The sequence below is a fragment of the Nicotiana tomentosiformis genome, chromosome 7 (genome assembly GCF_000390325.3).
Source record: "Nicotiana tomentosiformis chromosome 7, ASM39032v3, whole genome shotgun sequence".
NCBI classification, from domain to species: domain Eukaryota; kingdom Viridiplantae; phylum Streptophyta; class Magnoliopsida; order Solanales; family Solanaceae; genus Nicotiana; species Nicotiana tomentosiformis.
In genome coordinates, this window is record NC_090818.1 from 127,691,472 (window position 1) to 127,714,927 (window position 23,456).

At 36.7% G+C, this 23,456-nt stretch overlaps 3 protein-coding genes across 4 annotated transcripts; 2 read left to right on the forward strand and 1 right to left on the reverse strand.

Moving 5' to 3' along the window:
- The first annotated feature begins 484 nt into the window (after window positions 1-484).
- Window positions 485-5,556, forward strand: LOC138896356 (uncharacterized). The gene is made up of 7 exons (XM_070181159.1): window positions 485-647; window positions 788-1,308; window positions 1,554-1,739; window positions 1,983-2,504; window positions 3,504-3,696; window positions 4,379-5,191; window positions 5,348-5,556. Exons 1-7 carry the CDS (start codon window positions 485-487, stop codon window positions 5,554-5,556), a joined length of 2,607 nt encoding a protein of 868 aa, XP_070037260.1.
- A 4,834-nt stretch (window positions 5,557-10,390) lies between these two features.
- Window positions 10,391-11,349, forward strand: LOC104084438 (germin-like protein subfamily 3 member 2). Its single transcript, XM_009588280.4, has one exon. It carries the CDS (start codon window positions 10,403-10,405, stop codon window positions 11,054-11,056), a length of 654 nt encoding a protein of 217 aa, XP_009586575.1. The 5' UTR covers window positions 10,391-10,402; the 3' UTR covers window positions 11,057-11,349.
- Window positions 11,350-12,160: 811 nt separating this feature from the next.
- On the reverse strand, window positions 12,161-21,701 carry LOC104084439 (uncharacterized). 2 transcript variants are annotated; one of them, XM_009588281.4, is made up of 5 exons: window positions 21,422-21,701; window positions 19,911-20,173; window positions 19,619-19,830; window positions 19,115-19,388; window positions 12,161-12,750 (listed from the first exon to the last, which is right to left on the reverse strand). In XM_009588281.4, exons 1-5 carry the CDS (start codon window positions 21,513-21,515, stop codon window positions 12,460-12,462), a joined length of 1,134 nt encoding a protein of 377 aa, XP_009586576.1. In that variant the 5' UTR covers window positions 21,516-21,701; the 3' UTR covers window positions 12,161-12,459. The 2 variants fall into 2 exon arrangements, with proteins under 2 accessions (XP_009586576.1, XP_070035841.1); XM_070179740.1 differs by having other exon boundaries at window positions 12,161-12,831; window positions 21,422-21,698.
- Window positions 21,702-23,456: the final 1,755 nt, after the last annotated feature.

Genomic DNA, 23,456 nt, shown 5'->3' on the forward strand with positions numbered 1-23,456 from the left:
GATACCGGCTCGGGTTGATCGAGATTTTTTACTATTGGTCCACGGTCCGAAGACTCAAGGTAGATATATCGGCATTCACAGACCTTGAAGTCCCCGTCTATCTTTTTATGTTCTACTGTTTCTTTCATTCAAACAATTGTATTTCTTTCAGACTATTACTTGTAGTAAATTCTAGAATGCTCGTGAATTGTGACTTCAGATCCGGGTGGTAGTAATTAATACAGTTTTATGATATTCCGCACTTATTATATTTCATCTTAGTTAATTATTGTTAATTACTGAATGGAAATAAGGAATTGGTTTAATGATTCTCTAACGTTGGCTTTCCTAGCAAGTGAAATATTAGGCGCCATCATGGTCCCGTCGGTGGGAAATTTCGGGTCGTGACACTTCATCTGCTGGACGTGGTACTACCCGGGATGGCGGTCAAGTTGGGGTTCATCAAACTAGAAGACAGGCCACTCCTCAACCTAAAGTTTGGAAGATGGGTCAACCCCAAGCTGCTATGCCAGATCAAGTGCAAGAACAGGGGGTTCAGGACGCTCCATTACCAGTGCCAACTGTTATACCTATTATTGCCTTACCTGCAGACGCAATGGCAAGGTTATTGAATGTTTTAGAGGCATTGGTGTTTACTCAGGGTGGAAGTTCAGCTCCTCATGCTACTTTACATACACAGGCACCTGCACAGACTTAGACTTTCGGGAATAAGGAAGTATCCCTACAAGAGTTCCTGAAATTGAAATCATCAAAATTCATAGGTTTTGATAATTCTGCACTTCTGCAGATCCTCAAAGTTTCTTGGATGGGACACTCAAGGCATTACGTGCTCTAGGATGTTCTAGTGAGAGAGACGTGGAGCTCGCAGCATACAAACTAGAGGATATGGCCAATACATGGTATGAAACTGTGTTGTTGGGAAGGCCAGCAGGTGCAACACCACTGACATGGGAAGAGTTCACTAAGTTATTCATGAATCATTTTCTTCTAGACAGCCTGATGCAAAAATATGCTAGAGACTTTGAGAGATTGGTTCAGACTCTAGATATGGATGTGTCAACATATAACACCAAGTTTTGTAAGTTGGCAAGATATGCTCCTTACTTAGTGCCTGCCGAAGAAGCTCGAGTTCAGAGGTTTGTTGATGGATTGGCTGGTCGTCTATACACTGCAGTAGCCCCACAGATGAAGACTTTATCCTACTCTGATGCTATCGACCTTTCTAGAAAAATTGAAACCAAGGGACGTGATGAGTGTGCAGCTAGTGATTTACGTAAGAAGGCCAAGACATGGGGTCTTTCAGTGGCGGTTTTAGTGAAAATTGAAGAGTAGGAAATAAGGGACAACAAAACCAGGGTTCTCAGACATGGACACACCTGTCTTCACAATCCACATACAGACCACATTACAGATAGGGTACTAGGGGACCATTATCATTTGGACATCGTAATTCTGTGTAGATATATGCCACTACTTCAGTCTGTCAGACCTGTGGTAGATCACATTTGTGCCAATGTCGTGTTCTAACTTGAGAGTGCTTTCGGTGTGGCCAGTTGGGACATCACTTGAGGGATTTACCTCAGCCTCCAAGAAATTTCAACCAGGCTTCTATTCAGTCAGCAGCACCTACTCAAACTACTCGTAATACTTCAGATGCTACAAGTACAGGAAATAGAGGTCGAGGTGTTGGAGATCGTGCTACTATGAATCAAGGACAAGGGAATGTTGGTAGAGGTCAGGTGAGAGTTTTTGCATTTACTAGATAGGATGCTCAGGCCTCGAATGCCGTGGTCATGGGTATTCTTTCTGTATGTTCATTTGATGTACTTGCATTGATTAATCCGGGATCAACTCACTCCTATGTGTCCTCGTACTTTGCTTTGAGGTTTAATAGACAACCTGAGCTATTGAATGATCCTTTTCTAGTTGCCACTCATGTTAGGGAGTCTCTATTAGCTGAATATATGTATTGTGCTTGTCAGATTCGGATTGAGGGTAGAGATACTCTAACTGACCTTATTGTACTTGATATGATTGACTTTGACATGCTGCTGAGAATGGATTGGTTATCTTCTTGCTATGCTATCATCGGTTGTCATGCAAAGATAGTTAAGTTTGAGATACCAAACGAACCCAGTTCTATTCTAAGAGGGAGTCGGGTTCCAGAGATTTGCAAAGTTGTATCTTTTATGAAGGCTCAACGACTTCTGAAGAAAGGTTGCTTGGGTCTCTTAGCTATTGTAAATGAAACAAGAAAGGAAATAGTCAGTATAGAAAATGTACCAGTAGTGAGAGAATTTACTGATGTATTTCTTGAGGATTTACCAGGATTGCCTCTAGTACGAGAAATAGATTTTGGTATTGATTTGCCACCTGACACACAACCCATATCAATACCCCCATATCGAATGGCACCAGCAGAGTTGAAGGAGCTAAAACAACAACTGCAGGATTTGTTAGATAAGGGTTTTATCATACCTAGTATATCTCCATGGGGTGCACCAGTACTGTTCGTAAAGAAGAAAGACGGATCCCTGAGAATGTGTATTTACTACAGGCAGTTGAACCAAAATAACAATATGCAATAAATATCCTTTGCCTCGTATAGATGACATATTTGATCAGTTACAAGGAGCTGCCCACTTTTCAAAGATTGACCTCCGTTCTGGTTATCATTAGCTTAGAATCAAAGATGAAGATATTTCTAAGTCTGCTTTCACTACTCGATACGGGCACTATGTTTTTCTTGTGATACCTTTGAGACTGACTAATGCTCCAGCTGCATTCATGGATTTAATAATAGGGTGTTCAAGCCGTTTCTGGATAGATTTGTAATAGTATTTATTAATGATATCCTGATATATTCTCGTAGTCAAGGAGAACACGAGAATCATCCCAGGACTGTATTGCAGACATTGCGAGAACATCGTCTTTATGCTAAGTTCTAGAAGTGTAAATTTTGGCTAGACTCGGTAGCATTTCTGGGGCATGTTGTATCCAAAGATGGAATTATGGTAGATCCTAAGAAGGCAAAAGTTGTACAGAAATGGCCCAAACCTACTTCTCCTACAGAGATTCGTAACTTTTTTGGCTTGGCAGGCTATTACAGGCGTTTTATGCAGGATTTCTCCAAAATAGCAGTGCCACTAACTATGCTAACATAGAAAAATGCAAGGTTTCAGTGGACGGAAGAATGTGAGTAGATCTTTCTAAAACTCAAAACGTGTCTGACAACCGCACCCATATTAGCCTTACCATCGGGTTATGGAGGATTTACAGTATTTTGTGACGCCTTGAGGGTGGGATTAGGATGTGTTCTCATGCAAAATGGTCCCGTTATAGCTTATGCTTCGAGATAATTGAAAAGGCACGAGCAAAACTATCCTACACATGATTTGGAGACGGTTGTAGTGGTATTTGCTCTAAATTTTTGGAGGCATTACCTATACGGCGAAACTTGTGAGATTTATATTGACCATAAAAGTCTGAAGTATATCTTTCAGCAAAGAGATCTATATCTTTGGCAACGTCGGTGGATGGAACTACTCAAGGACTATGACTATTCTATTTTGTATCATCCTGGAAAAGCGAATATGGTAGCTGATGCATTGAGTAGAAAATCTATGGGGAGTTTGGCACATATAGCTCCTACAAAGAGACTTTTGGCCAAAGATATTCAGAGACTAGAATGTGTGGGTATTAGATTTAGTGTCGGAGATTCAGAGGCATTGTTGGCTTGTGCTCATGCTCAGTCTTCATTAGTTGAGCGCATTAAGGCCACACAATATTAGGATGAGCGATTTTGCAAATACAAAAATGAGGCCTTAGCTGGTAAAAGCAAGGATATGATTGTTGAAAGTGATGGTGTTCTTCGAATGGGTGACAGGCTATGTGTTGCAGACGTAGATGGGTTGAGGCATGCTATTCTTAAAGAAGTTCACAACCCTAAATACACTATATATCCTAGATCCACAAAAATGTATCATGACCTAAAGCAATTTTATTGGTGGGAAAGTATGAAGAAAGATGTTGCTAACTTTGTTTTCTAGTTGTTTGACTTGTCAGCAGGTCAAGGCTGAGCATCATCGACCCGCAGGACTGTTACAACAAATTGAGATTCCAGAGTGAAAATGGAAAAGAATTACTATAGATTTTGTCACCGGTCTACCACGAACCCTTAAAGGTTATGACTTGGTATGGGTGATTGTAGATCGATTGACAAAATCAGCAGACTTTTTGCCAGTGAAGACTATATATAATAGAGTAAGATATGCATAGATATTTATCAATAAAATTGTCCGACTTCATAGAGTTCCAGTATCCATCATCTCTGATAGAGGATCACAGTTCACTTAACGCTTTTGGAAATCTTTTCAAGAAGCATTGGATACACGAGTAGATCTTAGTACTGTATTTCACCCAAAGGCAGACGACCAGTCTGAACGTACTATACACATCTTGGAGGATATGTTGAGAGCTTGCATTCTTGAGTTTGGAGGTAGTTGGGACGCTTCTCTACCTTTAGCTGAATTTGCTTACAATAATAGCTTCCAGTCCAGTATTCAAATGGCACCGTACGAAGCACTGTATGGTAGAAGATGTCGTTCTCCTATCGGATGGTTTGAAGCTGGTGAGATTAACTTATTGGGATCCGACTTAGAACAAGAAGCTATGGAAAAGGTCCAATTAATCAGACAGAGATTGCTTATAGCTCAAAGCAGACAAAAATCTTATGTGAATAAGAGAAGAAGAGACTTAGTGCTCGCAACTAGAGACAAAGTATTCCTACGAGTCTCTCCTATGAAGGGTGTGATGCGTTTTGGGAAAAGAGACAAGTTGAGCCCCAAATTTGTAGGACCGTATGAGATACTAGACCGAGTGGGAGCTATGGCTTATCGTTTGTCACTTCCTCCTGAGTTGTCTTTTATTCATCCAGTATTCCATGTCTCTATGCTTAGAAAATGTATATCGGACTCCTCTCATGTGCTTGAAGCACCGACTGTACCGCTTGATGAGAAGTTATCTTACGAGGAGGAGCCGATGGCAATTGTTGATAGACAATTAAGAAATCTACGGTCAAAGGAAATTATGTTCGTGATAGTCATATGGAGAAACCATACAGTTGAAGAAGCTACATGGGAAGTGGAAGATGTTATGCGAGTCAAGTATCCTTATTTATTTCAGTCTACAGGTACATACTTAAGTTAAATTCAGAGACCGAATTTCATAAGGTGGGGAGGATGTAATACCCCAATATTTTAAAAGAGGACATATGGGATATTTAGTGAATAATTTAAGTCCAAAAAAATAAAATAATAATAACTAATAAAACAAAACAAAAAAAAAGGAAAAAGGGATAATGAATTGAAAGAAAAGGGTCGAAGCCCATTAGAACATATCTGCCAATTGAAAAGGGGTAGGGGAAAGGGGAACAAAGCAAAAGCCTCAGAGAAACGAAAAACCAAAAAAAAACGAGCAGAGAAGGAAAGAAAGAAAAGAGAAAATAAGGAGGAAGAAGTTGATGCAATGCGTTGGAACCATAGCTATAACTGTTGAGGAATCTTAAGCATTAATTGTGTCTTACGGGTATTACTTGAGCTTCTTCTTCTGGTAGATTTTAATTTCGATTCTCATGATTGGAAAATTCTACAGAGTAATAGAAATTACACTAGTTCATTCACACAATTGAGAATTTTCTTTCTAAAGAATCAATAGAACTTTATGAAATTGGATTAATAAATTATATGAATAGGTTGGAGTTGATAGATTAGTAATTACTCATATGTGGGTAAATATAATTCGGCGAATTAAGAGTCAAATATGAAACCTCGAGGGTTTGGGTATTCTAAATTAGCTATGAATTAGCCTAAACAAGGAAATTAACATGAGATCGATATTATGTAATTATAGATTGATTGGATGAATTTGTACGAATTGCTCGAGATGAAGCATTTGGTATTTCGGCACGAGTGCTGTGGGTAGTAATCTTACCGCAATTTGTGTTTTCATAACTTGCATGATTTACACATGATTTTAATATGAATATGTTACCGATTATTATGAGTTGCATGTGGGACAAGTCTTTTACTCGATATGATATCAAAATAGTTATTTGGGATGATTACTGTTATTTTAAATATTCTTGTTGTCACTAGATATGTTTTACCGTTACTTGAATTTATGGTTATTGAAATGAAATTACATGATTTTATAAGAACTGAAATGCCCTATATTTTTTTAAAATACTTTCTTATGAGTATATACGGATTACAGAGACAAGTATAAATGGGAGTAGACTTTGAAGGATCCCGTAGCTAACGGCGAGTTCGTTAGACCTGGTGCACCTTGTAATTACCGATTACCATTAAAACCCTCGCTAGTGGGAAGATAGAACTAACATATTGTTACTGATTTCCCTCGAGTAGGGACTACCGTTATATTTGACTTCTTGCGAAGAAATCCACAGTTATACCGATTACATGATTCGTTCATTGAAACCTCCCAAACATGAATATTGATATTACATAATATTTATCGAGTTTATTACCGAGTTGTCAATTGATTTATATTATATGAAAAACATGATGAGACTGATTATTGTTTATTGTTCTGAAAGGGCATTCTTATGACATTTTCTATTTAATATATATACTAGCATGTTTTCTGACTTGTCCCCAATAAACACGGTTGTAGTTAAGTGTTATTACTCACTGAGCTAGCGACTCATTCCCCGCTAATTTTTTTTTACAGAGAAAGCAATTAACGTGGGCGAGGATTTCGTTAATTAGAGCGCACAGGTTGATAGTTCTTGGTGAGTCTCGCACTTGTTCGCGTGGGCGGATATTTTATTTATTGTTATGGTCTTTTCTTTGAACTCTTAGAATCATTCCATAGTCATTCTTTTAGTGTCTTGAGTATTCTTTTGTTATTATAGACTTATATTGAGTATCATTCATTCTTATCAAAGTTGGAGATAAAGTAGTATTTCTAGTTGTTAGTGGGTGGACGATTAATGGTAGATATTTATTTTGGTTAATTGATAAAATCATTGTCGTTTGAATTGATATTAGGATGTTTGGTTGTTGATTTGAGACAGGGAAGGTTTTGGGATAGTCCAAAAATAGGGAAAACTTTATCCGATTTTCTGTAAAATACCGATTAGGCTTACTTGGGGGCACTTGCTCCTAAGTGCCGGTCATGATCCTGAATTGGGTCGTGACATCTCCCTTTCTCCTTTTAGCTTTAGTCATTCGAGTAGCTTATTCGAACATTCTGAACTCATTCTTGCCTTTGCAATACCAGCGCTTACTTCGTTTCAGGCCATGTTATTTAGTCTTATAGAACTAAACTCTTAGATGCAGCATGCTACCGCCTCCATCCATCGACACATCCGCCCCAGATCCACGCTTAGTCGCATTGTTCACCTTAGGAGCCGCGAGGTGCTATCATATCAAGCCCAAGGTTCGTTCTACTGCTATAAAATTTCTGCCATTTACACGTCTTGATGGGGGGTCTTCTTGCAACGATCTTCGTTTCTTCAGGAATGGTGGCGGCCAATTGGTGTTATGAACTTATAAAATCTGATGATCGATTCGATTCCATAATTATAAGTTCATTCCATGCCGAAATAGGATTAAAGTTTTTTTCCTAAATTAACTGGCCCACACTTCGGCTACTAATAATGGGATAAGAGCTTTTCTCCACGGTAGAAAAAAAAAAAAAAAAAGGAAAGAACAACATTTTCAGCACATTTATCCGAAAAAGTCAACTTTTATGAATTGGAAAAATGGGGGGATAAAAAATTCCGTAAGTTTTCTTATTCACAATGGCTTTATCCCGACACCAGGCAGACTGAAAATAAGGCCACATCTCTTTTAATATAAGATGTTTGTTTAATATATTTTTTTCTCGTAGAAGTGTAGAGTATATGGCCCTTTCCGAATTGGGAATGAATTACTGATTTGAGAATTAAACTAACTCAGGCTTTTATTTTGTGAGCATGCATGTCATTTTATCATGAGGAACTTTAATTGGTGCATTGCTAGTTAATTTAAAGTATTGGGTGTGATTCATAAAATTAAAGAACTTGTCAGTATGTGTATAGAGTGGCGGAGCCACATGTACCCAAGGGGTAACCGACACCCCTTCATAAAAAAATAACACTGTTTAGCTCGGTAAAATTTATATATATATATATATATATATATATATATATATATATATATATATATATACTATATAATGACACCCCTTGACTTATTGGTGAGTTTATTTCTTTATATTTTGACTCCCCTTAATGAAAATACTGGCTCCGCCACTGTCAGTATAACCGCGTACCGAAAGACTAGTATGTGTATAACCATAAAATTAATATATATTTTATGCATACCGACTAAATAGTAAACAGTAAATTCGACCAGCTATTCGTGTGTGTGTGTATATATATATATATATATATATATATATATATATATATAAGTTGCCTAAGAAAATTGGCCCATGTACATAGGGCTTTTGGAAGAAGAAGAAGAAAGTTTAAGTGTTAACATACATAACAATCAAAAAATTAATTTTATGTGCCCAAAATTAGATGTTAAAATTTAGAAAATTCAAAACTATTATAGAATTATTAACTAAGTAGTTTATACATTCTAACTCCTGAATTTCCTACATCATTTCTACTTTTTTTCTTTTCTATTGATTGGAAGAGAATCGCAACTTGAAGTTCTTTCGCAGGATGTATTATTGCAAAACTTAATCCTTTAAAACGAAAAAAGGAAAGAAGTTTACCAATGCTTTACGTTTAAACTTTAAACACCAACAAACAAAATCAAGTTACGCAGATAAAGTAAATTTTAGGATTTAACAATTGTCGGATCCTTTACCACGTCGATAAAAGTCTCATCATTCGTCTACCTCTTTTTTAAAAAATTATATTACAAGCAATAATATATATAGAGGCGGACCAATAATTTAAATTTTATAAATTTCTATAACGAATCAAATTAATATATAATAATAATCGAATTATCGGTCAAATATTCATAAATATTAGTAAGTGAATTTCTTGGCCAAAAATTAGTATATAGGTTCCTGTAAAACCATATGTTATACTCTAGATCCGCCTCCAAATGTATGCAACATTTCACATAAATGGTATCGGCTTATTTTCATAATTCTTGTAATGTGTTTCACATTTATTTTAAATAATGAGATGTGGGATAACCATTAAAAGTTGTGATGAGGTGTTAAGTATTCATTCATCATTAATTAGAGATGAATCCAAAGTTTGAGAATAAAATCGTTTTTGATAGAGTACGTTTTATCCTCAAAATAAGACAGAGATTTGAGATACCGGATGTAAAACCCCAAAAAAATAATTTGGGGTCTTTTAGTGAAAATTGTGTTTCAAGATCTTTATATAAAGAAGATACATAAAAATAAAAAATTGTCGTCTAAGGTTTCTTTCTTATTACATCTTGTTTATTTTAATCTTGAGATTTTGGAATGTTCTTTTGTTTGCCGCATAAGTGAACTGTTTTTGATAACAAAATTATAGCTTCGACTTATTTTCCTCTTATTTGAGCAATTTCATGATATAGAGTACGGTAATAATTTCTTCTTGGTTTAATACCAGCTCAAATTCGAATATCTTATTAAAACTGGTAAGATAATTTATTAGGAAAAATAAATCAAATGAAGTGACTAAAATATATATTTTAGAAAAATAGGACCAATTTCTGTAATCATAGATTTCAACAACATATTCGCCGTTTACCTAATAAAGTCAAAAAAATGAATCATTAGATATAATTATTTTTGTGTCCGTTTAGTGACCATCACTATAACTAATGTTTCCAAGTGTCTCACGCTCTTTGCCTAAAGTTTAAAAAGTAACCATCAATTTCACACTATTTGGTTTTCAAAATTACATCATATCATTTGTGCCCAACCCCATTTGAAAAAAGCAGCCATCCTTAATCATAAAATATTTCACGTTCACGTAAAATTCGTAAAAAAGGCGGCAAGGATGCAATAGAAACAGTCTACCCTAATGCAAGCGTTACTGACTAATTCGTTATCGAACCGCGACACGAAGTTCCTTACCTTAGCTGAATCTCGTTGGTGCCACCTAACGGTAGGTAGGCGGCAGATGTGTAACTTTTGAAGTTGTCGTTCGTGCACTTGTCCCGTAACATATAGGTCATATAAAGACAAATTTATCATGTCCAACCCAAATGTAAGGAACAAAAGTAAAAATAAAAAGCACAACATTAATGTCAAATTGTCACATAATTTCACATTGCTTACTAAAAGAAGGGACATTGAAGTAATTTCACAGAATGTAGCCTCTATAAAAATCACACTTCAAAAAATTCCAAGTACTATAACTCAAGAAAAAATGTATCCAAAACTTCTTGTTTTGGTACTCGCTAACTTCTACATTTTTTGCTTACTAGCCTTGGCCTCTGACCCTGACCCTGTCCAAGATTTTTGCATACCAAACACAAGAAAATCAAGGTTCAATTTTTCACCATGCAAAAATTCTAAGTTACTAACACCTGATGATTTTATATTTTCCGGCGTAAAATCGCCGGGAAATTTCTCCGATACCGGACTCGCGGCCGTGTCGGTAAACCCCTTAATATTTCCAGGACTCAACACGTTAGGAATGTCATTTGTACGTGCTGATTTGAAGATTGGTGGTATAAATCCTCCTCATTTTCACCCTAGAGCTACAGAAATTGCTTACATTTTACGTGGCAAAGTTTATTCAGGTTTTGTCGATTCGAATAATCGAGTTTTTTCTAAGGTAATTGAACAAGGAGAGGTCATGGTTTTTCCTAGAGGACTAGTACATTTTCAGATGAACGTTGGAGAAATTCCGGCGACGATTTTCGGGTGTTTTAACAGCCAAAATCCAGGCAATATGAAAATTCCAGCAACTATTTTTGGTTCTGGAATTAATGATGAGCTTTTGGAGAAGGTTTTTGGATTAAGTCTTAAGCAAATTGCTGCAATTAGAAGGAAGTTTTTTCCTAAAAAGACAAGGTAAAGTGTGAAGGGCTTTATTGGTCTTCTTTGGATATTAAATAGAAAATTGTTTAAGCAGTTGGTTGAGCGACTATTTAGATTAATTCTTCTAATAATTACTCGGATCTCTTTTGAATAAAGAGTTTCCTGAGAATTGGTTGAGATGAAGGATAAGTTTCCCTTTTTGTTATTTTTGTAATTTGTTTTCGATTACCCTTTTTTTTTGGCTTATGAATTATTTTTGTTTGTTATTGTCCTTAAAAAGAACTGTAGTGAAATGATTTATGACATATTCTTTGTGTTGGTACTTTACAACTAGGTCTTTCTGCAATATTCATAGTTTAGAACATTTTTCTCAGTTTCTTCGTATCTTATTTTTCGAATCTTATTTTTCGATTTTTATTATTGCCTGTTGTTACCCTTGCTTCGGTTGCCTTATTGCTTTGCTATTTGTTATTGTTACTGTTCTTGTTTTTATTAGCCTCAACATGGCTGGCTTCTTCACTACTGATTTTCTTTTTCAAAACTGTTGAGAAATGCTTTTCTTGAGTCGAGTTTCTTCTAGAAACAACCTCTTCTTCACTACTGCTTTTCTTTTTCAAAACTGTTGAGAAATGCTTTTCTTGAGTCGAATTTCTTCTAAAAACAACCTCTCTACCTTTACGAAGTAGGGGTAAAACCTGCGTACACTATACCCTCCCTAGACTCCACACTATACTGATTTTTTTTGTTGTTGTTATTCTCTTTTCTTGAAGCTTAGATACTTCTGCAAATTATTTGTAAAGAAAATATATGCAAGTCATTTTATTTCTTCTAATCAACACTACTTATTTCTTCAAGACATGCCACATCACCATTCTCCATATAAAATCATATTTATTCACAGTAACAAAAAATTTACATTATCAGTGTAATATAACGGTTGAAGGGGAGCCTTGGAGCAACGGTCAAGTTATCTCCGTGTGACCTATAGGTCACGGGTTCGAGCCATGGAATCAGCCACCGATGCTTGCATCAGGATATGCTGCTATAATACATTCTCTTGGGGTGTGGCCTTCCCTCGAAACTTGCATGAACGCAAAATACTTTGTTCTGCCTTTTAGTATAATATAACTGCTATAATAAGTTATTACTTTATCTGAATTATTTATAATACTTGTTATGAAATGCAGTATATTGTGACACCATGTTTTTCCCCACATCCCATCAAGAGTAGGGAAACATATCAAAGGCAAAATATGTTTAATATCACTATCACTGATTACAAAGGAGCAAACAATGGTAATACAAAATATATTCTCTAAGTCAAAACTTTGACATCAATATATGAGACTGAAATGAAGGATAAAACACAAGATATATAGGCAAATAAGACACATCATGACGGGCAGGATGAAACCTCGCGCAACAATAAGAATGATCAGTCTACCCAGTTAAAAGCGCCTTGATGATTTTGACTCCCATTCCGTCAAGCATTGGGACTAAGTGACCAGAACCTGGAATTTCATGATATTTGATCCACGGTAACTGCTGTGCGATATACCTTTGTAGTATGACAGGTGAGAGCTTATCCTCGTCGCCTTGCCACAAGTGAACAGAACCTTCATTGTTAGGAAATGGGTTCTCAATATCCATCGGGTCAAATTCCCATGCTCCGAAGCTAATCATCAAGTCTCGGTGGAGGGACTCGTATTCTCCTTGTTGTCTTATCTGGGACTGAAGTGTCACCGGACAATGAGTAACAGAAACAGTGGAATTTAAGAGAGTAGTTTGATAAGCGCAAAGAAAATGAAGACTCTACAAAACCACAAAGAGAGAGAGACCAGAACAAAGCAAATTACAAAAATGTACACATGTTTGGCCATTTAGCGTAATCTCAATCAGTTTCTGCACTTGACAGCATAGTATAGAAAACGAGAACCAAACATGAGAAAATGAGCAGAAATAAGCAACTTACCGCTTGGACCTTAATTTTCATAATCTGGAAAGTTCATACAACAATAGGCCACAACTAGAATGGACTATGATTTGAAAATGGCTAATGCTCAAACATTGTGGTACAATCGTGTAATAATCCTTCACCATTAGTACCAAGCACAAGCTAATGAAATGGCATCCCAACAATGTTACCAGCCAAAATGGTGTTCTCTGTTGCATAGTGTGCCTTTTGCATGATTTCCCTTCTGCAGAGAGTCACCCTAAGGCCCATTATCCTATACACCACATAATCCTACACAACAAACATGTTTTTCTATCGCGATGGTTTTCAGGCAAACTCGTGTGCACCTTGACTAATTCATTGGATACCTGCTACCTCCAATCGACACATGCCCCAGGTAACTCTATCCACTCAGATGAGAAAAAATCACCTAGAGTTTATTTTTGATAGGATTTCACCCACTTCTCCATACGGAGAAAAGACCCAAAATAGTCCAGTATCTTTGGACTTTAACTCAAATTAGTCCTATTTCTGTCGCATGGAGCACTAATAGTCCATATTCTTTAATAAAGTGGCACACTTTTACTCTACATGTTTGATATGAAAAAAAATATTTTTCGATTTTCTCATATTTGGTTGGCTTAAATGTTTTGGAAAATATTTTTCTCGTGAACTCATTTTCCTCCAATTGGAGGAAAATATTTTTCCTGTCAAGAGAAGGAAAAATAATTTCCAAAACTTTTTTTCAACTTTCCACACCCTTTTCTTCAAACTTTTCTTCACTGTTTACATTTTCTAGCCATATACATAGATTATACATTTATTATACATAATTATACACAAATAATACATAAATTATACATATATTATACCTCCACCGACTATTTTTAGTCTAAGCAATTAGGTAGGCAGCTATTTGGGTTAATTCTTCTTTTTATGATGTAGAAAAAGTATTTTCTTTCATTTCTATAAAATGATGTAGAAAAATGTATTTTCTTTTCATGATATAGAAAAAGTATTTTCTTTCATTTTAACAAAATGAGTACTTTTTCATGTTGTAGAAAGAGCACTTTCTTTTTCAACCAAAAAAAAAAGTGTTTTCTTTTTACTTGTGTAACACAAATTTCAACATTGTTTTTGCGAGAAAAGGTAAAGCAACACATTAGTCATTTTGGTTTGTGTAAAGTTTTAAAAGAATAATTAAATTCTTGAAAAAAACAGAGTCTTGAAAACGTTGGGTAATTCGGATTGGGGTTGGGGGAGGGGGGAAGGGGAGCACGGGAAACATGGGGATTTGGGAGAAGGGGGAGAGGTAAGAAAAGTAGCATAAAAAAATTTCTAAAAAATATTTTTTACTCTCTAAAGAAACACTAGAAAAAAATTCCGGAAAAAGTTTTTCATTCACCAACCAAACAAGGAAAAATATGAATAGGAAGGGAGAGAGGGGATCTCCCTGCCTCTCAAACCTCTTTGTGGTGAGAAGAAACCAACTGGGCTTCTGTTGACTATGATCGAATACTTGACCGTGGAGATATTAAATTTGATCCACTTGATCCACCTGTTGCCAAACCCTATCTGTCTGAGTATTGAGATAAGATACACCCAATTTAATTGATCAAAGGCATTCTCTATGTCCAACTTACATAGAATGTCTGGTCCTCCCCTCTTTAGTTGCCAGTCCAGGACTTCATTAGCAATCAAAGAGACATCAGTGATTTGCCTATTCTTTATGAATGCATTTTGCTGATTTGAGACTAGCTTCTCCATCAATGACTTGAGCCTTTCTGCTAGAATTTTTGCCGCGATTTTATAGATACTTCCAATGAGGCTAATTGGTCTGTAGTCTTCGAGTTCCATGGTTCCTTTTTTCTTAGGGATCAGAGCGATAAAGGAAGCATTGCATGACCTCACCATCCAACAATGATCATGATAATGGTTTAGTGCTCCCATGATGTCTGCCTTAATAAAATCCCATGATTTGTGATAAAATGCCATTGTGTATCCATCAGGGCCAGGTGCCTTGTCGGGACAACATGACTGTATAGCTGCTAGAACTTCTTCCTCCTCAAAGATTGCCTCTAGGTTGAGACTTTCTTCTTCTGTGATACTGGCCATGCCTTCAAAGGTGACAGTAGGTCTCCAGTCCTTATGCTCAGTGTAAAGCCCCTCATAGAAATCCAGTATCTCCTTTTTAATATGATCTTTGTCCTCAATAATTTCTTCTCCCACCTGAAGTCTATCAATACTGTTGTACCTCCTATTGGAATTTCCAATCTTTTGGAAGTACTTGGTATTCCTATCCCCATCTTTAAGCCAAAGACACCTTGATTTTTGCCTCCAAGAGACCTCTTCTGCACTTGCTAGCTGCTGCAATTCTGTTTTCAAAGTCATCATGTGAGTGATCTGTTGTTGTGTGAGATTCCTCCTCTCTTGTTCCTGTTCAAGTGCTAGGAGCTCAGTCTAAGCTCTAGTTCTTTTGGTTTCCAATTTCCCAAACTCTTCCTTGTTCCAGGTAGTAATATCTTTCTTTAAGGTTTTCAGCTTCTGCATGAGTATGAAATCTGCACTACCAGTGAAAGAATAGCTCTGCCACCACCCTTTCAATTTCTCCACAAACCCTTCTGATTGCAGCCACATATTTTCAAATTTGAAATATGAAGGGCTAACATCCCAATCACCACTTTCCAGCATGATTGGTTTGTGATCAGAGATCACTCTGGGAAGTATTTGTTGCTTCACTGCTTTGAAGGATTCATTCCATTCAGGGGAGATGAGGAACCTATCAATTCTTGAAGCTTGAATGCAGTTCTCTCCTCTGGTCCAAGTGTAACAGGTCCAAGTGTAACAGGCTCCTTGAAGTGGCAAATCTATTAAACACAGGTCTTGTATGGTTTCAGAGAATACTCTCATAGCCCTGGATCTCCTTGTGCAATTGAGTCTTTCTCTTTCAAATCTGCAAACGTTGAAATCCCCCCAAGCACCCAGTGACCCTCCCATAGAACCCTTACACCTGCAATTTCATGCCACATGACCTCCCGTTCTAGGTTGGTATGAGGCCCATATATACCTGTAAAGCACCATCTGAACTCCTCCTGAGTACTCTCTAAAATGCAAGAGATGGAGAAGGAACCTTGCATATTCTCAATGTTATTCCATTGTCTTCTATCCCATACCACTATAATCCCGCCCCTGTTACCGCTAGCTTTCAACTCAGCCCACTCGGCCCATCTATTTCCCCATAATTTGTAAACTTCACCTGTTGGCCAGTCTTCAATTTTGGTTTCTTGTAAACACATGACATCAACCTTCCATTTACTAACCAGAGACTTGATAGTACTCCTTTTCCTACTGTCATTCGCCCCCTGCACATTCCAGCTTAGAATTTTTAATTTCATCCAGAAACAAAGCGATAATGCCTGCCCTTAACCCCTTTTAACTGTTGTTTCTTTCTATCGTAATTCACCCCACATATTAGTCTCTTTCTTTCCCCTTCCCCTTTGCATTTGACCTCCTTCCCCAACTTGGATGATGACTTTTGTTGTTGTAGCTGAGATTGTCTTCTCTGTTCCATCCTTAGAACTAGACCCAACAAATCATGCTCGAATCCCTGTGCATTGATCCCAAATGCTTTGCATGCCTTACCCATTGTAATCTTAGTCCATTTCGAAGTTTCAACAACTGTCTATCCTCTGCATACTCGTTTCTCCTTCGTACCATGTTAATGGAAGAACTGCAGAAATTGATTGAGAGGAAAAATTTGAATCTGAGTTACTCATCAAAGCCAGCTCCCTGTGTGGCGATGGCTGACGACGCAATTGAGGAGAAAATTTTGTTGGATCTTCTTCGTCATCAGCTTCTGTAGAGCAGGTCCCTGTGCTTTGTTCTGGGAAAGCAACTGGGAGGTGATTAGGTTCTGGAATATGTAAAATATCGATGGAGTTAGTGCATGGCTCAACTGATAATTTATCAAAATTATTAGTGATTGGGCTGGTTTTCGGCCCAACTACCCGCCAGATCTGCTTCTCCTTTAAAAGGTTGGCCTCCTTCACTAGGGTTTTCCTCTTTGGGCCTGTCTTATAATAACTCCTGTCCATATTCTAGCCCAAGTTTTGGCCCAAAATTTGTGGGCCAGATTTAAGATTTGCCTTGTGTGTAATAACCAACGGTTTAACAGGTGATTTAATTTTTGAATTAAAGTTGTTTTGCTGCATGCCCACGTGCGTACTAGGGTTGGCAGGAACGTGTCTCGATGTACCTGCTTCGTCATACCCTTTTCCCATCAACTCGTCGGAGTCACCTTTTCTGGTTGGACTAGGCTTGACGTGAATATCATCAAGAATTGAAACTTCAAAGTTCCAATCTCCCAAAGACAGATCTACCTTCGCCGGAAGTTTATCCTGATTCCTCATGCAAATACGGGCCCAAAAAAGATGAACTTTGTGCTTTGTATCCTCGTCGATTCCCACAAATCCACCACATTTTTCTCCGATGGTCTTAAAAGTGCTTTCCGACCATGCATGAAGAGGGATACCAAAGGCTTTGACCCATCTAAGTTCTGAAACTATATTTTGCGGCTGCACGCCGGTCATCGGGGACCATCAGTCCAAGGATAATCTTCTGCCATTCCAGAACCATTCTCCTGCCTTGATTCTGACAGCTTCTTGTCTTGAGGGAAAGTCGAACAGGAACTGATTGTGATTCATGGAGGTGATTTTAAGACCAGCAGTAACCTTCCATCTCTTCACAAACCATTCTTGGATCACTACTGGGTTTGGGCTCTTACTGAGGGCATCATTGAAACATCCGACAAGACATTTCGAGAGAAAGTGTTCATTCTCAGTCGCCCCATCTGCTAGACCTTTTGTTTCCTGGGTGGTTGGCCATTGCGTGATCTTCGCAGCTTCCATGTATGTCCTGGACTGATCTGTCGCAAGCTGGAACCTTGGGTTTGAAGCCTTGCCCAGAGATCTTAAAATTTTATCTGCAATGTCCCCCCATCCCTTGTTGTAGTCATTTTCAGGGATTATTATTGCAGATTTCCTTCCCCCTAGAATGGTTTCGATTCGCAAGAACCTCCCGTAGATGTTGAAATTTTGAATTACTCTGAATGTATAGGCTTGTATCCTTCTGCACCATCTTCTGCATCTATTTCCAGTGTTAAGCGTTGCTTCTTTCAAAGCTTCGCAAACCCATCGCAAGTTACTTTCATCGATTTTGATGCTGCTTGTAAATCTTCTATTGCGCTCATAGAAAATAAACCATCTATCATAATCCTCGCTAATATCTCTTAACTCGAAGGACTTATCCACCGAGATAAAAAGTATTCTCCAATCCATTAAGGAGTGTACATTTTTACTGTATTGATTCAACTTCTATAAGCACGAACTTGCTACATTTTGGTGAATAGGAATTTTCCACATTTATTCATGTAAACTGCGATTGCAATAATCACAAAAAGGAGGTTCTTGTTCTAGGCCCAAAATATAAAACTAGAAATTCCAAGTAACTCATTAGGTATGCATGCCATAGTCCAAAGAATAGACTAACTTTATAAACTAACTTACAAGAATGTCAAACATTAAGTGGGCGTTTGGGCATAAGAATTGTAAAATTCCGGAAAAAAGTGAAAAAAAAATTCAAGTGAAAATGGTATTTGAAAACTAGAGTTGTGTTTGAACATGAATGTAATTTTGGGTTGTTTTTATAGTTTTGTGAGTGATCTGAGTGAAAATTTGAAAAACAGCTTTTTGGAGTTTTTCAAATTTTCGAAAAATTCCAAAATCCATCTTCAAGTGAAAATTTGAAAATTTATGACCAAACACTGATTTCGGAAAAAAGTGAAATTTTTCTTATGTCCAAACGGGCTCTAAATGTTCAGACTTTTGAAACTGCAGTTGGACTCAAATAGGTTCCCTTTTCCTCATCTCTTGTTCTTTTGTTCGCCAATCTCTCTTCGTCGCTCACCCCCATCCCTCTGAAGCATTAACCCACTTTGTAAACCAATTTACCAGAATGCCAACCATTATTCATTTAGTCTTTTTGAGAGCTTATATGATTGGCAAACTGATAGTACAAGTGCAATTGATGACATCTATACTTGCATCGTCATAAAAAATGGATGCTAAAGGAAAGAGCTCTTACACGATAGTCCTGGGACTCTTGGCTCGAACGATGCTTGGAAATTAGCTCTAGGTCCTGCGAAGAGAAAACTGCAGGGTTGCGACCTGCAGCACTGCATGCAGGAAAGAACTTCTGACTGTTCCACCAATAGGTAAGCCACGGTAAGTAATGAGCAACGCGAAGTGTCCATTGGTCTTGAGGAAGCCGAAGGTTGAATGCTTCTTGCGACAAATTGGCGGGGAACCTAGGCCACCAGTAGTTGACGACTGGTGCAATAAGAGCCGCGCCTGCCAATCTATTACAAGAAACGGAACCTGATTCTTGAATCTTGATATTTATTTCAAATTACTTAATAAAACAAAAAAAAATCATATAAGAAAAATCTTAAATTTCTGTTCCTGACAAAAGGAGTTGAGATCCCAGAAAAAATTTCAAGCTTCTCTTCTACAACAACTAATGAATCTACACAAATTCCATATGATGTCTAACGCTCTTCTAACGTACATAAAATGAAAATGAGATTACCTATAAGGTATGTATCTGAGACAGGTCCAAACAGCCTGTCCCCCCATTGAATATCCCATAACATAGAATTTGGATCCTAGACCTAATTGATCGGCAAGCTCCTGTACATCAAACGCCAAGCTCTTGACTGTGCGTTTTGGATTAGGATCACTTTCTCCATAACCAGGTCTGTCAAAGGAAACAATGTACACTCCTAAACTTTCAATAACATCCTGCAAAAGAAGATTTCTTTTTTCAAAAAACAGAGTTGGTCCGTAAAAGAATACGAGCAAAAGGATCAAGTGACATTTACTTGAGAGAGGGTGCCGGTAATTGGGACATCATGTCGGCAACAATCGTACCCATGGATATACACAATCTTATACTTCGCGTTCTCTTTAGGTACACCAATCTCCTTGTAAGCCAAGTGTCTTCCGTCACTAAGTTTGATCCTAGGTGCAGTGACAGAAGGACCATCGGGGGACCCACAGGTCTTCGGGGGAGGCGGCCGTGTTGCCTGATAAGCCCATGCCAAGAGCCCCGTCAAAACAACCAGAAGAATTTTCCCAAACATCCCTGAAATGTTCTCATTTGAGTTGCAAGATAATCCCAAAAATCAAATAACTTTGAAGCACAAAATAACAGAGCAATCTCATTCCAGGATCTAATAATAATAACAAAAGAATGGAGATTGTGTAGAGAAACATTTGCACACTCAAGCAACCTAAATCAAGTTAAACCGAAATTTCCGCTTCTAAGAGAAGACAAATTGGTTCTATTTACAGTTTAAACTTGTATAAACAAAATGATATAACCAATTCCAAGATTGATAAAGAGCATCTCATTTAATACAAGTCGAACAAAAAAAGGAAATTTTGTATAGAAGCATTTGTAAACTCAAGCAACTTAAGGCAAGTTAAATAAAAATCTTGCAATTCTAACTAAAAACCAATTTAAACCGAACTTGTATAACTAATAAGTAAGATATATCCAATTCCAAATATTGATTTAAGTTATATACACTGACAATGTAAAGATCTTTTTAAACCATCAGTAAATTTTAACATTGTGATAGCAGGTTAATTACCATTTTTACCAAGATAACAATTAATGCATATCAAGAAATTTCGACCTGATTGTGTAAATAGTTTTTATAATATCGGTGCATAGAATGTAAACTCAACCAAGACTCACCGAAAGGACCCATTATCTATAGTAATAGGTGTGCATGTGAAAGCAAATCAAAATCATAACTTTCACACTAAATGTAATAAAGTTATCAACTTTACATAATTAAGATTCAATTCATCACTATATCGTTTATTACGGTGTAAAGATCTTTCTACACTATCAGTAATTTAACCTATCATAGCACGCTGTTACTATTTTTACCAAGATACCAACATCAAGATAACACGTGATTACTTGATAAATGACTTGATTGTGTAAATATTTTTTACATCCTTAGCGCATAGGCGTGCATGCCCCAATAAACTCATTCAGATGTGAGAGAAGATCAAAATCAAAACTTTCCACCAAATGTAACAAAGTTATCAAGTTTACATAATAAAGATTCAGTTATTCATCACTATATATTCTAACATATGATAAAATTGAAAATTCATACCAAAAAAAAGAAAGAAAAAAAAACAAAAGAAAGAAACCCAAAATCAAAAGTTTCTCCACCAAATATAACAAAGTTATGAACTTTACATAATCAAGATTCAGTTTTTTATCACTGTATATTCTACATATGATACATTTGAAAATTCATATTACCAAAAAAAAAAAAAAAAGAGAGGAAAAAGAAAAACGAAAACCCACCTGAAGAAAGAGGGAAAGACGTTTTTTGTTTAGCTTTACGAGTGTGAGCTCTGGCTGAAGCTGCTGAAATTTTCCTTGTAACCCCAGCTGCCATTTTTTCTTTTTTTTTCTTTTTTAATCACTTGTAAATTCTTGATTTTGAATTTACTAGCTCTGTATTGTTGTAAAGTGTAGATTTATTCACAGATTTAAACTCAATTCAGACACAAAAGAAGACAGAGCGATCTGAGTCTGAGCTCTCTGATCTAATAATAGTTGCACTTTTGAACATATCGATGGTAAGGACAACCTTTGACCCAAGCATCTTTTATTTCCTTTTTTTAACTCTTTCCCTTTTCTTTTTTTTTTTTTTTTTTTGGTAAAAAGAAATTCTTATTACACCGGAGGTTAGTGAAAATAGTATTTACACCTACTATGTGGAAAATTCTTACCATAATCAGATAGCACTAGATTATAAGATTTGATCCTCTTTTTTTTTGGGTTCCTAATTAATTTTTTAATATGTATGAAAGCTTTTTATTATTACTCTCTCTATTTTATTTTATATGTCTTAGTTAGACTGACTATGAGGTTTAATAATGTAAAGAAGAATTTTGAATCTTCGAATGAGAATGTTGGAATTATAAACTTACTAAGTATAGAAAGAGGCATTATTTTTTTTTAAAATAAAGGCTAAAAAGAAAAGTAAAACACATAAATTAAGGTGGATGTATTATTATTATTATACCTTCTCTGTTCCCAAAATATATATAATTCAAATTGAAAGTTGATAATCGGCTTAATGTATGCATATTTTGATATATATCGCCTCACATTTTGCTCATGTCTCGACGATTTGAGATGTTTAATATGATTATTTGTGCTACATTTTGGTATTTCTATGTGTAGGGATCATTCGGATGCAATTTGGGATGAAAGGGCGCGAATTAGAGCGAAATCGGGACAAAATCGCAAAAAGTGAGATTTGAGGGCCACAGCCAGCGTGGGGCGCTGGCTGTGGCGCAATTTACAGCAGCTAAAATATTTGAGCGCCAGGGCCAGCGCCCCACGCTGCCCTGGACGCTCAAAAACATGAACATGTCCTATTTCGACCGGGACTCGGTTATTTCGACCCCAAGATGCCCACAACTCATATAAAAAGCCAACCTAAACCTATTTTAAAAGGAGGAGGACGTTTTTGAGAAAGAAAACACAAGCACAGAGCCGCCGTGGAGGCCGAAATTTATCAAGTTCCATCTTTCTCTCACCAAACTTAATAATTTTTATGTTTCTTTGTATGATTTGTTGTTTGGCTACCATGTCTATGTGGAGCTAAACTTCACGTTCTAGGGTTGTGGTTCTTTCATGACTATTGTTATTCGGATATTGATTTTGCCTTCTTGATTTATCATATTGGTTTATTTATTCATTCTTGCGCTTAATTATTTAATTCCTTGATCACCAATTGAATACTATCTATGAATCTAGAATTGAACTCGAAAGTGGGAATTCTAGATTGCATATAGGATTGAGTAGAGCAAGTTCTTGAACTCGGACATCGGGGAACGAATTCGTGGTTAGGATAGACATATACCTAATTGCCTCGCTTGGTTAATTTACAGGAATTATAAATGCGTTCTTGTTGATTCTAACTCCACAGACATATAGGCGTTAGGTTAGCTTGAATAGGCGAGCAAGAACTCGACAGATTCTTATGAGCAATATTAACCCTGTCAACCAATAAGCTAGATAAATTAGTCGGTCAATTCAATTTAAGAATACAATAGGATTGTTAGAAGCCCATAACCCTGAATCGTTTTCATTACATTGATATCATAAATAATCTGCTCTTTCTCTGTTCAAAGTTCATTGTTTATATTTTTTTATTTAATTAGTTTAGAATAAAATATTTTTAGGTTTAATTCTTGTTTAGATAATTAGGATAGTCTAATTTAGTTAATAGTTAATCACAAGTCCTCGTGGCTTCGACATCCGACTTTTAGTCACTTTATTACTTGACGACCGCGTATACTTGCGTGTGCGTTTGGCTGCAATA

Coding starts and splice junctions, on each gene's coding strand:
- LOC104084438 (XM_009588280.4), top strand. CDS start 10,403: ATGTATCCAAAACTTCTTGTTTTGGTACTCGCTAACTTCTACATTTTT.
- LOC104084439 (XM_070179740.1), bottom strand. CDS start 21,515: ATGGCAGCTGGGGTTACAAGGAAAATTTCAGCAGCTTCAGCCAGAGCT. Junction 20,174..21,421: donor GTCTTTCCCTCTTTCTTCAG/GTGGGTTTTCGT, acceptor AGAACATTTCAG/GGATGTTTGGGAAAATTCTT. Junction 19,831..19,910: donor TTACCGGCACCCTCTCTCAA/GTAAATGTCACT, acceptor CTTCTTTTGCAG/GATGTTATTGAAAGTTTAGG.
- LOC138896356 (XM_070181159.1), top strand. CDS start 485: ATGGGTCAACCCCAAGCTGCTATGCCAGATCAAGTGCAAGAACAGGGG. Junction 1,740..1,982: donor GGAATGTTGGTAGAGGTCAG/GTGAGAGTTTTT, acceptor TGTGCTTGTCAG/ATTCGGATTGAGGGTAGAGA. Junction 3,697..4,378: donor TCAGAGACTAGAATGTGTGG/GTATTAGATTTA, acceptor AATCTTTTCAAG/AAGCATTGGATACACGAGTA.